The sequence below is a fragment of the Scyliorhinus canicula genome, chromosome 19 (genome assembly GCF_902713615.1).
Source record: "Scyliorhinus canicula chromosome 19, sScyCan1.1, whole genome shotgun sequence".
NCBI lineage: Eukaryota > Metazoa > Chordata > Chondrichthyes > Carcharhiniformes > Scyliorhinidae > Scyliorhinus > Scyliorhinus canicula.
The window spans coordinates 6900128-6917070 of record NC_052164.1 but is presented as its reverse complement, the minus strand read 5'-3'; the positions used below and the strand labels follow the sequence as shown (position 1 = coordinate 6917070).

Sequence of the window (16943 nt, the reverse complement as noted above, 5' to 3'; positions counted from 1 at the left end):
ATCACAGCTGTGATATCATCTCTGACCAGTAATCCAACTCCTCCAACCCTTTTACCTCCCTCTCCATCCCTCCTGAAACATCTATACCCTGGGATATTTAGTTGCCAATCTTGCCCTTCCCTCAACCAAGTTTCAGTAATACCAATATCATATTCCCAGGTACTAATCCAAGCCCTAAATTCATCTGCCTTACCTGCTACACTTCTCGCATTAAAACAAATGCACCTCAGACCACCTGTCCCTTTACGTTCATCATCTCTTCCCGGTCTACTCTTCCCCTTAGTCACAATTAGTTTATTATCTAATACCTTACTGGCTTTAGTTGCTGCCTCTTTACTGACCTCTAATTTCCTAATCTGGTTCCCAACCCCCTGCCACATTAGTTTAAAACCTCCCCAACAGTGTTAGCAAAAGCACCCCCTAGGACGTTGGTTCCAGTATAGTATATTACATCTCTGGGATACAGGGACTGTATGTTTTTTTAAAATGCGAAACCTGGATCAATGACTGAGGCTCATGATGTAGGACAGTACCAAGTTTATTATATTCATTCATGGGATGTTGGCACCGCTGACTAGGCCAGCATTTATTGCCCATCCCCAAATGCCCTCGAGAAGGTGGTGCTGATCTGCTTTCTTGAACCACTGAAGTCCATGAGGTGTAGATACACCCACAGTGCCGTTACTAAGAAGAGTTCCAGGATTTTGACCCAGCGGCAGTGAAGGAACAGCAATATATTTCCAATTCAGGATTCTGTGCAACTGGAGGGGAATTTGCAGCTTGTAGTGCTCCCATGGATCTGTTGCTCTTATTTTCCCAAGTTGTAGAATTTCAAAGGTGCCGTCTAAGATCAGAGTACATTGCTGCAGTGCATCTTGTAGCAGGTACACACTGCTGTCAGTGGTGGAGAGAGTGAATGTTTGTGGATGGAGTAGCAATCATGTGGGCTGCTTTGCCCTGGATGGTGTTGAGCTTCGAGTGATATTGGAGCTGCACTCACCCAAACAAGTGGCGAGTATTCCCGTACACTCCTGATTGGTGCCTTGTAGATGGTGGACAGGCTTTGCAAAGTCTGGTACTAAGTTACTCACCACAGGATTCCTAGCCTCAGTCCCGTAGCCACAGTATTTATATGGCTAGTCCAGTCCAGTTTTTGGTCACTGTGTAACCCCCAGGATATGATTTGAGGATTCAGCGGTGCTAATACCATTGAATGTTAGATCCTCTCTTGTTGGAGATGGTCATTTCCTGGCACTTGTGTGGCACAAATATTACTTATAACAGCAAATACATTTCAAAGGGGCTCCATGGGCTGTAAAGCAGCTTGAGGATGTTTCAAAGTAGTGAAAGGCACAACATAGTTACTGATAAATTCAGTAATTCAAGAGAAACTTTTACCCAGAAAATAGATGAGGCAAACAGCATAAATGTATTTAAGGAGAAGCTACATAAGCACAAGAGAGATAGGAACAGTTATTTTAATTAAGTTTAGATGGGGGAGAGGGGGGGGGGGGGGGGGGCGGGGGAGGCAGCCCACATGGGGCATAAGGGTCAGCAGGGACTATTTGGGCAGAATGGCCTGGTGCTCTGTGTGATTTGATGCAAATTACTGGGTGTTTTTTTTATCCGGAATTCTTCACTATATAACTCAAGCCTTCACCTGGGTAGCACGGTAGCATGGTGGTTAGCATAAATGCTTCACAGCTCTAGGGTCCCAGGTTCGGTTCCCGGCTGGGTCACTGTCTGTGCGGAGTCTGCACATCCTCCCCGTGTGTGCGTGGGTTTCCTCCGGGTGCTCCGGTTTCCTCCCACAGTCCAAAGATGTGCGGGTTAGGTGGATTGGCCATGCTAAATTGCCCCTAGTGTCCTAAAAAGTAAGGTTAAGGGGGGTTGGGTTACGGGTGGATACGTGGGGTTGAGTAGGGTGATTATTGCTCGGCACAACATCGAGGGCCGAAGGGCCTGTTGTGTGCTGTACTGTTCTACAACCCCTGTTCTACCTCAGTTTCTTCATTGTCATGATGGCGAAATGTAACCCTCTTTCCCCCAGTCATGCAACAATGAACATGGAAAACACCTGTAACTATAAAGGGGTTAGTGACAGGCTCAAACCAGAACTCTCCACTGAAGATGTGAAGCAGTAAACGTTATTGCAGAGTGTGCATCATGAACAAACATTAGTGAACGCCAACACACTGAATTCCTTTATGTGAGGCAGCATCTGTTCCTCGATGCTTCTGCTAAAGGAAGGTACCAGAGTCAGTGATCTTTAGTTTTGATCACCTGGGGATGTCAGAGGGGAAACTCTCAGATACTTCTCCCCACATATTGACTGTTTTTCTTCATCTGGTTTCACACCTTACCCAGGAGATCTCATGGTTTCAGTGGGGTGGGGAATGTACACATTGCAAATCACAAGGTATTAAATCGTGAAGGAACAGAGTTTTTTCATGTCTGTCACTCTTTATACAAAATCCGTAAGGACGACAAATAAGCTACTTGGTTAAAGGCAGACAGCCTGCTGTGTGATTATACCCAGAGGTTTGTATCATTTCACTCAACTTTATGCTGAATTTTTAAAAGTAATAAGCTTGAACCTACATCCGAAGTAATTGCTTCGTCCCCATTAATATCCTCCAACAGGCTCAGAAGGATCAGGGACCCGAGTTTATTATTTTGCAAAGGAAATCACCTCCTATTTAGAAATTCTCACTGTAAAATTCAATATTTAGAAGGTGCTTAAAATCAGTGAATGTTACAGTACCTGAGACTGTTCAGCCTTCAATCCTGTGCCAGCTCTGAAAGAGCCGTTCCCCTAGCACATTCTTTCTCTTCAAGTACTTATCCAATGTCCTTTTGGATATTCCAATTGAATCTACTTCCACCTCCCTTTCATACAATCCAATCCCAGATCACAATAACTCACTGTCTACAGAAATTGTACCTCACCCAACTGGTTCTTTTGCCAATTAACTTGAGGAAACTGCCTGCCTGCCGGCTCTCTCTCCCTCTGTTCCAATTGACACTTCACATTGCAGCAATTCCATAAGCTGCAGAGGCACATCTGTAATAACAGCAATTATTTTGTTTCGATCGTGCTGAGGAGTTAGTTGGCTATGGCAACCGGCAGTTCAGCTTTAAAAGCTAAAATCAGAAAAGGCTAGAAATGGACACTCGGTCAATCAATCTCCAAATGAGAAAAGGTGATTAACAATTTGGAAGGCAGTGCGCAGCGGTATTATCACTGGTCAAGTAATCCAGAGACCAGGGCAGTACTCTGGAGACCCAGGTTCGAAGCCCACCCCGGTAGATGGTGGAATTGGAATTCAACAAAACAAATCTGGACTTAAACTATGAAACCATTGTCAATTGTCATAAATCCCCATCTGCTTCACTTTAGGGAAGGAAATCTGCCACCTTTACCTGGTGTACATATGACTCCAGATCAACAGCAATGTGGTTGAGCGAGACTCAATTCAACAGCCAATTAGGGATGGACAGTAAATACCGGCTTCGCCAGTGACACCCACATCCCTGAAGGAATTTGGGTGGGTCTCTTCATCAGAAAGGGTGAACACTTCTGCCAGGTTTGTCAGCCTGTCCTTTCTATTTCACACACTGGCTGTTTCCAGTTCTATCTCCTTGTGCTTGGCTGCCTGACTCCGCATTTAGTTTCCTGCAACATCTCTACTCCAATGTGTTGTTGCACATGGGCGCAAGACACTCCCAACAGATTTAAATTAAAAGTAGCAAGGCAAAAGGAAACATTCTCTTGTGCTAAGTAGGTGCTGCTTTTATATAGCGCCTGCCATGGCCACAAGACTTTCCAAAACATTTCACAGCCAATTACGTACTTCTGAAGTACAGCTGAAATACAGCAGCCAATTCTTGCGGTTATCTCCCACAATATTATGTCAAAGGTGCTGCAGAAATTAGTCATCCATTTATTCCAGTGCTTTTCAATTCCAACCCTCCCCCCCCACACAATGCGAAAGGGGAGCCAGATTGGTCCCCTTAATCTCACACCAATCAGGTTCACAGGAGGAAGAGAGGGCAATGCGCATATCAAGTGGAGACTTCAGTCAATTTCTTTGTGCCTTCTTCACCTTCGTGAAAATAGATAGTCCAACCTCACATATATAGGTCGTTGTGAAGGCCTGTAGCAACAAAATGCTTGTTTTACTCAGCACTGTTTACTCTTGCGAAATGCTCAGTACTGCCATTTATGGTCAGGAGACTGAAAACAGCCTCATTTCCTTCCTATTTAAGCGGCAACAGTGGCCGCCATTCTCAAAATTCTCCTACAATCAGGCCTATTACGGGAACGCCGCGACCGATCGCGCCGTTCCCCTCCTGACACCTGCACGTTGAAAAACCCTCATGTATTCTACCCTTCCAAATATGTTGACAGATTTTCTGTTCTTTAACATTGTTAACCTGCTGCCAAATTCTTGAATCCGGTGGTCAACAGAAGAACTTGCATTTATGCGCCGATAATGTAGTAAAACATACCAAAGTGCTACACTGGAGTGTAATCAGGCAAAAATTGCCTTCAAGCCAAAGGAGAGAATGGGATGAAATGAAATTTTAAAAATGAAAGTCGCTATTGTCACAAGTAGGCTTTGTTGAAGTTACTGTGAAAAGCCCCTAGTCGCCACATTCTGGCGCCTGTTCGGGGAGGCTGGTACAGGAATTGAACCCGCGCTGCTGGCCTGCCTTCGTCTGCTTTAAAAGCCAGCGATTTAGCCCAGTGTGCTAAACCAGCCCCTGGTGAGTGGCAAGAACAGGTTTTAAGTGGAGTCTTAAAGTACAAGAGTCAGGCAAAGACATTTGGGGAGATCTGCCAGAGTCTGCGGCCTAAATAGTTGATGGGACAGTCATCAAATGGATCAAGCAATGGGATGGGGGAAAGATGCTCGTGGGCCAGAGGCCCTGACGTCAGAGTGTTGGAGAGCTGAACGAGACTATAGAGGTAGGGTAAACGGAGGCTATGAAAAGACAGAAACACAATCATGATATATTCAATGCCTTGCTGGACTATGAACAAATGTAGGTCAATAAGTAATATTATGGGTTAATGCACCTCATTGCGATTCAGAATATGGATAGCAGAGTTTTGCGTGAGCTCAAGTTTAAAAGATTCCATAATATGAAATTCCTGAAAATCTCAGTTGAGTCTTTTGGCATGTTGGCACAGTGGTTAGCACTGCTGCCTCACAGCTCCAGGGTCCCGGGTTCAATTCTGGCCTCAGGTGACTGTCTGTGTGGAGCTTGCACTTTCTCCATGTCTGCGTGGGTTTCCTCCGGTTTCCTCCCACAGTCCAAAGATGTGCAGGTTAGGTTGGTTGGTCATGCTACATTGCCCCTAAGGTGTCCAAAAGCTTAGTTTGGGTTACTGCGTTATGTGGATAGGGTGGAAGCGTGGTCTTAAGTAGGGTGCTCTTTCCAAGAGCCAGTGCAGACTCTATGGGCCAAATGACCTCCTTCTGCACTGTAAATTCTATGATTGCTTCCATTCCACAATGTCCTAGTGTGGACAATCTTTCCTCAGAACTCATCCCCATGAGATTTGTTCTGGACTCCCTCCAATAATTATTCTGTCACCCAAGAACCACACAGAACACAGGGCTCCAGACACTGCCTTACCAAACTGATTTAAATTCAAAATCACCTCTGTCAACCTATAATTCACACCCCTAGTGTAACATCTGTGCTCAAACACGTGAACATAGGTTTGATGACCTAACAAACAAAACACCTACTTCCATTTGCTATTCCACCAGTTGATGTCCAGCTCATTCAAAATCTAATCCATTTAATCACCTCTCTCATAATCTAATGACTTTATATTGAACTCATCTACCCATTGGCCCATCTTGTCCAGGGTTCATTGAATCATCGCACTGTGATTAAATTGGCTGCAGTGGCCAAATCGATGGGTTGGCAGTCAAACCTGGGGTCATTTCATCTGAAATTGCTCAGTACTGCCCCTACAGCCCACTAACCTTTTGGGCGAAAGCAAATGTGGGTTCATTAAAGCTTACCATTGGAGCCTCAAACTTGACACAGGCATCGGGACACACACACACGCACTCAGAATAATCATCATCCTGACACAAGAAGAATCCTGCATGACTTCAAACCCCAAACTGCAAATGATTACCGACATCTTCGGTTAGAGTCACAGCGTCATTTAGTCCATTGTGAAGGAATGCTGCATCGTACAAACTCCTCCCATCTCCCCATGTATCCTCCCCAAAATCAAGCAAAAATCTGTAACAGATTAAGAATCTTGCATAACAGGCACTTCCTGCGATTGTCACAAAACCATACCAGTGTAATACAACTCACGGTCTGATGTAATAGCACACACCTGTGATAGGATTGCTGTATCAATAGTGCACGCTACCTAGACACATCATTCTTCAAGGGAAAAATGTGACAATAGCTTTCTTACAGATTAGCAGAGTTGTGGTTTTGATACCCATAAGTGAAGTTAGTTCCTCACAGAAACAATGACTGCATTGGTTGCTACAATTGGTCTAAGGATGCTTCAACGAATGAATAGAAAAGTGAGTCAGTGACCCCTGCTGTGAAATGGCAAGTGTGTAGACTGCAAGTAAGGATGCTCTCAAGCTCAACTGCAATTTGTCTAGTTGTTCAACCATTAAATTGCAGCACAGCACACACCATGCAGGTAAATTTAGTGGGAGGGTTGTTGTCATTCATGGCCACAGTAGCATCATAGTAATGAAATGAAAAATGCAAATGAAATGAAAATCGCTTATTGTCACAAGTAGGCTTCAATGAAGGTACTGTGAAAAGTCCCTAGTCGCCACATTCCAGCGCCTGTTCTGGGAGGCTGGTACGGGAATCGAACCATGCTGCGGGCCTGCCTTGGTCTGCTTTCAAAGCCAGCGATTTAGCCCAGTGTGCTAAACAGCCCCTAATAATGTTACAAGAGCAGCAACCGAGAGCTCAAATCCCCATCATAGCAACTTAATTCTCTCGATGTTGAGATCACTGGCAAGGCTGGAAGCCCATCCAGAGTTGCTCTTGAGAAGATGGTAGTTCTATCAAACTGCTACAAAGACTAAGAGGCTTGCCAGTAGTTGACACATTGGTATAAGGACTGAAGAGTTTAAGCTGGATTGGCAAGGGGATAGGAACCCGAGCGGGGAGATGCAAGAAAAGATAAAAATGAGAGACAGAAAAGTAGAAAGCAAGAGTGAAAGGCAGAGGCAACAAGAGCTAGCAGCAAATGCAGGCATTGTGCAGAAAAAAAATATGAAAACTGTTAAAAAGCAAAGTCTAAAGGCACTGTATCTGAATGCACAGGGCATTCACAAGGTAGACGCATTAACAGCACAAATGGGTTTATATGGGTATGATAGGATTGTGATTACAGAGACATAGCTGCAGGATGACCAAGACTGGGAAGTGAATATCCACGGATACTTGATACTTAGAGAGGACGGGCAAAAAGGAAAATGAGACAAGGTGGCATTGTTAGTTAAGGATGAAATCAGTGCAGTAGTGAGGGAGGATAGCGGCTCAGAAAATCTAGGGTGGAGCTATGAAGCAACAAGGGGTGGAAATCATTAGTGAGAGTTGTCTAAGGACCTCCAGACAGTGGTGGTAAGGTAGGGGATGGCATTAAGCAGAAATTGGAGATGCATGCAACAGGGGTGCTACAGTACTCATGGGTGACTTTCATTTTTACATAGATTGGGCAAGTCAATTTAGCAACAATACTGTGGTGGATGAACTCCAGGTGTGTGCACGAGATGATTTTTAGACCAGTATGTTGATTGATTGATATTTATTGACACATGTACTGAAGTACAGTGAAAAGTATTTTCCTGCACCCAAGGGCCACACGGTAGCACAGTGGTTAGCACAGTTGCTTTACAGTTCCAGGGTGCCAGGTTCGATTCCCGGCTTGGGTCACTGTCTGTGCGGAGTCTGCACGTTCTCCCTGTATCTGCATGGGTTTCCTCCGGGTGCTCTGATTTCCTCCCACATTCCAAAGATGTACAGGTTAGGTGGATTAGCCATGCTAAATTGCCCTTGGAGCACAAAACGGTAAATTGGGGTTACTAGGCTGGTTGTCATCTTCCAACAGTCCCAGCAGATTGGAGGGTGGCAAATGCAACTCAAAACAGGGAATTACAGACCAATTAGCCGAACATCTGTAATAGGGAAAATACTAGTGTCTATTATAGAGGATGTGATAACAGTACACGTCGGAAATATCAATGGGATTAGACAAATCAACCTTGATTTATGAAAGGGAAATCATGTTGGACAAACCTACTGGAGTTTTTTGAGAACATAACAAGCAGAATAGATGAAGGAGAACCAGTGGATGTGATGTATTTGGATTTTCAGAATGCTTTTGATAAAGTCCCACATAAGAGGTTAGTTAGTGTGCTAAATTAAAGTACATGGGATACGGGTGTTATATTTTGCATGAATTGAGAATTGGTTAACAGACAGGAAACAGGGGTCAGGAATAAATGGGTCTTTTTCAAATTGGCAGGCAGTGACTCGTGGAGTCTCACAGGGATCAGTGCTTGGATCCCAACTATTCACAATATATATCAATTATTTGGATGAAGGAACCAAATGTAATATTTCCAAGTTTGCTCATGACACAAAACTTGGGAATATGAGAGGAGGAGGATGTGAAGAGATTTCCAAGGGTGGCACGGGAGCACAGTAGTTATCACACCAGCATCCCAGGTTCGGGTCACTGTGCGAAGTCTGCACGTTCTCCCCGTGTCTGCGTGGGTTTCCTCCAGGTGCCCCGGTTTCCTCCCACAAGTCCCGAAGGACGTGCTTGTTTGGTGAATTAGACATTCTAAGTGTCTAATTCAGTGGTTAGCACTGCAGTCTCACAGCGCCGAGGTCCCAGGTTCGATCCCGGCTCTGGGTCACTGTCTCTGTGGAGTTTGCACATTCTCCCTGTGTTTGCGTGGGTTTCACCCCCACAACACAAAGATGTGCAGGGTAGGTGAATTGAACGCGCTAAATTGTGCCTTAATTGGAAAAAATGAATTGGGTACTCTAAATTAAAAAAAAAAGATTTAGACATTCTGAATTCTCCCTCTGTGTACCCGAACAGGCGCCGGAGTGTGGCGACTAGGGGATTTTCACAGTAACTTCATTGCAGTGTTACTGTCAGCCTACTTGTGACACTAATAAAGATTATTATATTGAGACAAGATGAGTCAGTGGGAAAATACAGACGCAGTATAATGTGCGTAAGTATGAAATTATCCACTTTGGTAGGAACAAGTGTGACAAGAATATTATTTAAATGGAGATAGATTAGGAAATGTTGACGTACAAAGGGTCCTGGGTGTCCTTGTACACCAGTCACTGAAAGCAAACATGCAGGTACAGTAAACAGTTAGAGGACAAATGGTATATTGGCCTTCATTGCAAGAACACTTGAGTAAAGGTGTAATGATGTCTTACTGCAGCCGTGTGCAGGGCCTCAGTGAGAACACACCTGGTGTAGTGCATACAGTTTGGGTCTCCTTACCCAAGAAATAATATATTTTCCACAGAGGGAGTGCGGCAAAGGTTCATGACAGCACTGCCTTACAAGGAGAGATTGAGCCTGTATTCACTGAGTTTAGGAGAATGAGAGGCAATCTCATCAAACGTATAAAATTCTGCGAGGACTGGACAGACTGGATGCAGGAATGTTGTTTCAGGGGTTGGGAACCGGAACATCAGGCCAATAAGTGTAGAGACTGGGGAAAGAGTGAGACTGAGATAAACAGCACAGAGTAAGAGCAGGCAGAGGGAAGCTGCAGGGCTCAGCAGGACTGTAGGTCTGGAGTGCGTTTGCTTCAATGCAAGAAGTCTCAGGGAGGGCAGATGAACTGAGAACCTGGATGACTGCATGGAACTATGATGCAATTAGAGAGACATGATTAAAGGAGGGACAGGACTGGCAACTTAGCATTCCGGTATTTTATTGTTTTAGATGGGACAGAAGGGGAAACAAAAAAGGTGGGGGAGTTGCATTGCTGATTAGGGAGCAGATCACAGTTGTGTTGAGGGAGAACACGTTGGAGGGATCTTGTAGTGAGGCATTATGGGTGGAGCTCAGGAATAAGATGGGTAAAATCACAATGTTGGGAGTGGTACTATAGACCTCCCAACAGCCCACAGGAGACAGAGTTGTGTAGTCAGATACTGAAAAGGTGTGAAAAAAGCAGGGTAGTTGTGATGGATGACTTTAATTTTCCCCCTATTGAATCCCTTACAACCAGGGGCATGGATGGAGAGCAATTTGTTAGATATGCCCAGGAGGGCTTTTTGATCCAGTATGTTGACAATCCAACCAGGGAGGGGGGGGGGGGGGGGGGGGGGGGGGGGGGGGCATACTAGACTTGTTAATGGGGAATGAGCCAGGCCAGGTGATTGATGTTTCAGTGGGAGATCATTTTGGGCTTAGCGACCATAATTCCATAAGATTTTGAATAGTCATGGATAAGGACAAGAGTGGGCTGGGGGGTGAGGGCGCTTAATTTGGCGAGGGCCAATTACATCCAAATTAGACAGGAACTGGGGAATGTGGATTGGGAGCAGCTATTTGAAGGAAAATCCACATTCGGGAACCACGGATGACAAGGGAAATTGTAAGCTTAGTCAAAAGGAAAAAGGAAGCTAATGATAGGTGTAGGTATCTAAAAACTGACAAAGTCCTTGAAGAGTACAGTGAATGTAGGAAGGAACTTAAACATGAATTAGGAGGGCTAAAAGGGGCCATGAAATGTCTTTAGCAAACATGGTCAAGGAGAGTCCCAAGGCATTTAATGCATATATACGAAACAAGAGAAAGAGTAGGCCCACTCAAGGTCAATGGATGGGATCTATCCCCGATTGCTGCGGGAGGCAAGGGGAGAAATAGCTGGGGTCTTAACAGATAGCTACACATCCTCCATCTCAGCCCCTGGTTGACCACAGGCGAGGTTCAAGAGGACTGGAGAATAGCCAATGTTATTCCCTTGTTTAAGAAGGGAAACAGGGAGAATCCGCAAATTATAGGCCGGTGAGCCCGACATCAGTGATGGGGGAAGATTTTGGAAAAGATACTAAGGGACGTGATATACGCAGATTTGGAGAAAAATGGGCTAGTTAGTGACAGTCAGCATGGTTCTGTACGAGGAAGGTCATGTCTCACCAACTTGATTGAGTTTTTTGAAGAGGTGACCAAGAAAATTGATGAGGGAAGGGCTTTGGATGTAGTCTATCTGGACTTTAGTAAGGAGTTTGACAAGGACCCACATGGCAGACTGGTACAAAATCTAAAATCACATGGGATTCAAGGTGGACAGGCTAGATAGATACAGAGCTGGCTTGGTTATAGAAGACAGAGAGTAGCGATGAAAGGGTGCTTTTTAGAATGGAGATCGGTAGCTAGTGGCATTCCTCAGGGATCAGTGCTGGGACCTCTGTTGTTTGTAGTATATATAAATGATTTGGAGGAAAATGTGGGTGGTTGATTAGGAAGTTTGCGGATGACATGAAGATTGGTGGAGTTGCTGATAGTGCCGAGGATTGTCAGAGGATACAGCAGTAGATAGGTTGGAGACTTGGGCACAGAAATGGCTGATGGAGTTTAATCCAGACAAATGTGAGGTGAAGCATTTTGGAGGATCAAATCGAGGTATGAATTATACTGTAAATGGCAAAACACTCCGAAACATTAACATACAGAGGAATCTGGGTGTGCAGGTCCACAGTTCCCTATAAGTGGCAACACAGGTGGCCACGGTGATTAAGAAGGTATATGGCATACTTGCCTTCATCAGCTGGGGCAGGAGTTGGGAAATCATGCTGCAGCGATATAAAACCTTGGTTAGGCCGCATTTGGAGTATTGCATGCAGTTCTGGTCACCACATCATCAGAAGGGCGTGGAAGCTTTGGAGTGAGTGCAAAGAAGGTTCACCAGGATGTTGCCTGGTCTCAAGGGTGTTGACTATGAGGAGAGGTTGAATAAACTAGGACTGTTTTCACTGGAAAGATGGAGGCTGAGGGGAGACCTAGTAGAGGCGTACAAAATTATGAGGCAGAGACAGGGTGAATAGTCAGAGGCTTTTACAAGGGGGCACAGGTTCGGGGGGGGGGGGCGGGGGAGGGGGGAGGGAGTTTAAGGGAGATGTGTAGGGTAAGTTTTTCACACAGAGTAGTAGGTGCCTGGAATCTTGCCAGAGGATGTGGTGGAAGCAGACACATTAGCAACATTTAAGAGGCATCTGGGTGGGTACATGAATAGGGAGGAAATAGAGGGATACGGACCGAGTAAGGGCAGAAGGTTTTGTTTATCGTTACGGCATCATAATCAGCACAGGCTTGGAGGGCCGATGGGCCTGTTCCTGAGCTGTACTTTTCTTTGTTCTTGGTCCCCTTCAGCAGGGGAGGGGGTCTAGAACAAGGAGTCACAGTCTAATATGGGGTGGGCCATTTAGCACAGAGATGAGGCGAAAGTTCTTCATTCAAGAGGGTGGTGAACTTGTGGATTTCTCTGCCACAGAAAGCTGGCTTGAAGGGCCTTCTTCTGCTCCTATTTTCTATGTTGCTAAATCACATGCAGGACACACCAGGTAAGGTTATAAAGGTTTCCTTCCTTAAAGTGGACCAGTTAGATTTCCACAATAAAATCAATAACATCAGGGACACTTTTACCAACCCTAGTTCTTTTTTTAAAAAATGTGACAATTGCAATATATTACAAGGGGTCACAGATTCACGGTGAGAGGGGGAAGTTTAAGGGAGTTAAATTAAATGTAAGATGGCTTGTAATTCATGACCTGGTAAGGTACAAAATTCATACTCTGGCAAGGTACAACATTGAATTCTGTGAACTGGCACTGCAGGAAATGAATACAAAAGCTGTAGCATTAACTGATATCCTTCAGGAAAGGGGATCAGGCCACCTCTGTTACTCTAGTCTGTCTGACACCAGACCTACACCAAGTAGCTTGACTCTCAAGAGATGTTTCTCAGTTTGACTTACTACTTTCAGGAGACTACTTTGGGGGTCTATGGTTATACATTTTTCTGCCTCACTACTAAGTTGGACAAGAAATTGAGAATATTGAGAATGGATCCATTTAACATGCAAGAGTATTATTCGACTGCAGCCCTCAAATCAGTTAACGTTGCTGTTCTATTAGGACTGGGATACTGCAGTTCAATTCCAGGCGAGAGCTTGGCAAGGTTTTGTGATATTCCTGCATGTGAACTCGATGACAGCACACAGCAGCAACAGCAACTGCAACACTACATGTATCATACAATCAAAGAATGATACAGTAGCAGCCCATTTGACCCATTGTACGTGTGCCGGGTCTTGGGTAGACCTCGGATTAATCAAACTCCCCTGCATTCCCCCCTTTTAAGTATCTTTTTTATTTCTCTTTTGCATGTAACAACCGAATCTTCTGTCACCCTTTCAGGCAGCGCATTCCAGATCTCACTAACTCGCTGCGTAAAAATGTTTCCTGTCGCCTGTTTTTTTTTTATAACGAATCTTAAATGTGCGTCCTTTAGTTACTGAACCATGTGTCACTGGGACAGTTTCGCCTTATTACTGGATCAAAACCTTGCACCATTTGGGACATGTCCAGGACATTGTTACAATTACCGGGGGGGGGGGGGGGGGGCAATTGATGCTGGTGCCACTTTTATTTTTGATGGCTTGTAACCTCAAACTGATCTGAGCAATGACGGCCCATTAAGGTTGATACTTCAAAGTGGAGTTAGATTCTGCTCAAAGAGCTCTCTCCATAAACGTTTGAAAAGATTATAACACTTCATTGGGTATTTGTCAGTCGGACACTATCACAATTTCACACAGTTATCAATGTATTTCTCCAAATTGAGCAAGTTTAGAGTTGACCCCAGCCCAGAGAAAGAAGAATGATACCTTCTCATGTCATAACCCTCTTGCAGTTTGGAGATCTGCAGCAGGCAGCCAGCTGATGTCTGCAGGTCCAGTGAATGTCTTTTCGCTGCAGGGTCCCCGCCGCCGCTGCAGCTTTTAGTGCGGAAGAGTCTGCTGAGGCGGATTTTGAGGGAATTCTTGCGGGTTTTGCCGGGCAGTCGGCTCAGTAACTTATCCTCGCCGAGTGAGGGGCTGGGGGAGCTGGAGCAGCGGCTGAGCCGGACCTTGGGCAGCAGCTCCGGACTGGCTGTGTCCCCCTGCCGCCCGGGGGAGGCCGCCTCAGAGTCAGTGCCGGGGGGGCTGCCGTCCCGCTGGAAGCTGGAGGCGGCCTCGGCCTGACAGCCGCCCATGTGCAGGCTGCTGATCCCCGGCTCCGGCCCCTCCAGCACCAGCACAGCGTCGCTGGTGTCGCTCGGCTCCTCGCCCAGGGCGCGGGGGATGCAGGCTGCCGGGGCCGAGCACTGCCAGGCGGGCGGGCCCGGCCCGGCCACCGAGAAGCCGCCAAAGTGCCGGGCCAGGTCGAAGCAGACCCGCTCCTCCCGGGGGCAGCAGCCCGGCGAGCGGGGCCGAGCCGAGCCCGGAGCCGCTTCCACCCCTTCCCCGAGCCGGCCCCGCTCCGCCTGACCCCCGCCGCCCTCCCCAGGCCCCCGCTCCGCCCCGGGCCCCCGCTCCGCTCCCTCCTCCGCCCGCAGCAGGTTGCGGAAAACCATCAGCTGCGGCCGCGGCCCTTTTGTTGCGAAGTGGAAATGTTGCAGTTTGCAGCCGGCATCTGGAAACAAAGTCACGGCGCGGCGGCCGCCCGACCCCGGCACAGCCCCAGGCCCCGGCCCAGCCTCCAGCTCCTGCCCAGCCTCCAGCCCCGGCCCCGGCTCAGCCTCCAGCCCTGGCCCAGCCTCCAGCACTGGCCCCGACATAGCCTCCAGCCCCGGCTCAGCCTCCAGCCCCGGCCCCGGTACAGGCTCCAGCCCCGGCACAGGAGCCCCCGCCGCTCCGGAGCTGCCGCCGCCTCTCTCCGTCTCCAAACCCGGGGCCAGAATGTGCAGCAAAACCGCAGCCTCCGGATTGAGCATCACCCGGGCGGGCGGTGTGTTTGCAGCCGGATTGTTCTCACATTAACTGTTTGTCCGCCTCCCAGTGCTGCTGCTGCTGCTGCTCCTCCTCACTCATTCACATTCCCTCACTCACTCACTCACTCCTCCCTCACTATCTCTCCCTCACTACTCACTCCCTCCCTATCTCAGTCCCCCGTCCCTGAGCCCTCTCCTCTCTGATCCGCTGGCGCCACAATCCAGCATCTTTGCCACAACAACCCAGAGCCGAGAAAATGAGAAGCTTCCGAAGCAGCAAAGAGAGTCAAGCCTGGCCCGCCCACACTTCCGCAAATTCAATCCCCTCCCTCTACCCCGCCCCCCCAAACTCCCCTACCCCGCCCCCCCCCAAACTCCCCTACCCCCAATCTCCCCTACCCCACCCCCCAATCTCCCCTACCCCGCCCCCCCAATCTCCCCTACCCCGCCCCCCAATCTCCCCCACCCCGCCCCCCCAATCTCCCCCACCCCCCTACCCTGCCCCTCAATCTCCCCCACCCCCTATCCCATCCCCCTATTCTGCCCCTCACCTGCCCCCGGTCCCCCCCCCCACCCCCATCCGACCCCCAACCCGCCTCCTACCCCCTATCCTGCCCCCTCAATCTCCCCCACCCCCTATCCTGCCCCTACCCCCTCACCCGCCCCCATCTCACCCACTGTACCCTATTGCACCCCAACCCCTCCCCCCTCACCCCACCTCCCCCTATCACCCACCTCACCCCCACCTTACCTCCCCTCCATCCTACCTCCACCTCAACTCCCTCCCCCTCACCTCCCCCCACCCTCACCCCATCATCTCCTCCCCCCCTTCCTCCCCACCCCCTGAGCCATTGCAAAGGTTAGAGTTCCCAGCTCATTTCGAAAAATCCAAATCTCTGGGGCACATTCACAAAACAAGAAGCTTCTAAAAGATTCAGGTTAAAATGTTTTATCAAAATTGCACCAATATGCTGCCTTGCTTCAGAGATATCAGCTAACATGAAACGGATTTCCGGCTGGGATGAAAGGTCATATTTGAAGCAGCTCAAGCTGAATTTGGTCTTCACTGAAGGTTTAACCCCTCCTGGTGCAATTTTGTTGTGCCCAGAATGGTTCCTTTAAAACATACAATTAACCAAAATGTTCCAAACCTAGAGCCCAGTATTCTTGTGACACATTTACAGTGTCATTGTACACCTATTTTAATATCCTTCCTATTTTCAGAAAATCTGATTGGTACATCCTAAAGGATACAATCTATGCTATTCTAATTTTTACACATTCATTCAAACAAGCATTCTATAAATGTCACAGCTGATTACAGTTGGCACACCATCACCTCTGGAATCTGAGTTGGAATCCAGTTTATTTATTGGAGGGGAATGTGCCTTTCAGGGATCACTTAAATAGCTTTAGCCAGGTAAAATCCAATCCTTGCCCAGTGGTCAGGAAACTGATGCCATAAAACTGGCACTAAGTTGTTGATCTACTCAGAATGGCTTTTGTGAAGAATGGTGCACTAGAGGGAGCTATACTGACATTGAAACTAAGAAATGCTGAGATTTGCATTTAATGCCTTTAGTAATCCAAGATGCTCCACAAGAGGGTTAGTAAATGATCATGGAGCAGGAGTAGGCCATACAGACCCTTGAACCTATTTTGCCATTTAATAAGGTCATGGCATAGCGGATCTGATGGTAACCTTAAATCTGCATCCCACCTACCCCCGATAACCTATTACCCCCTCGCTTATCAATAATCTATCCACCTCTGCTATTTCAATATTCAAAGACTCTGCTTCCACCATCTTTTCAGGAAGAGAGTTCCTAAGACTCACAACTCCCTGAGATAAAAGAAAATGCCTCATCTCCATTTTAAATAGGGACCCGTTATGATTAAACAATGA

The 16943-nt window shown here is 47.1% G+C and overlaps 1 protein-coding gene across 1 annotated transcript in view; it reads right to left on the bottom strand.

Moving 5' to 3' along the window:
- The window catches only part of socs7 (suppressor of cytokine signaling 7), a 74925-nt gene extending 60041 nt beyond the window's left edge, over nucleotides 1–14884 (bottom strand). The window contains exon 1 of the mRNA XM_038779784.1: nucleotides 13953–14884. Coding sequence (XP_038635712.1) covers nucleotides 13953–14884 — 932 coding nt within the window. The remainder of the gene's footprint in view (nucleotides 1–13952) is intronic.
- Between the last annotated feature and the right edge of the window lie 2059 nt (nucleotides 14885–16943).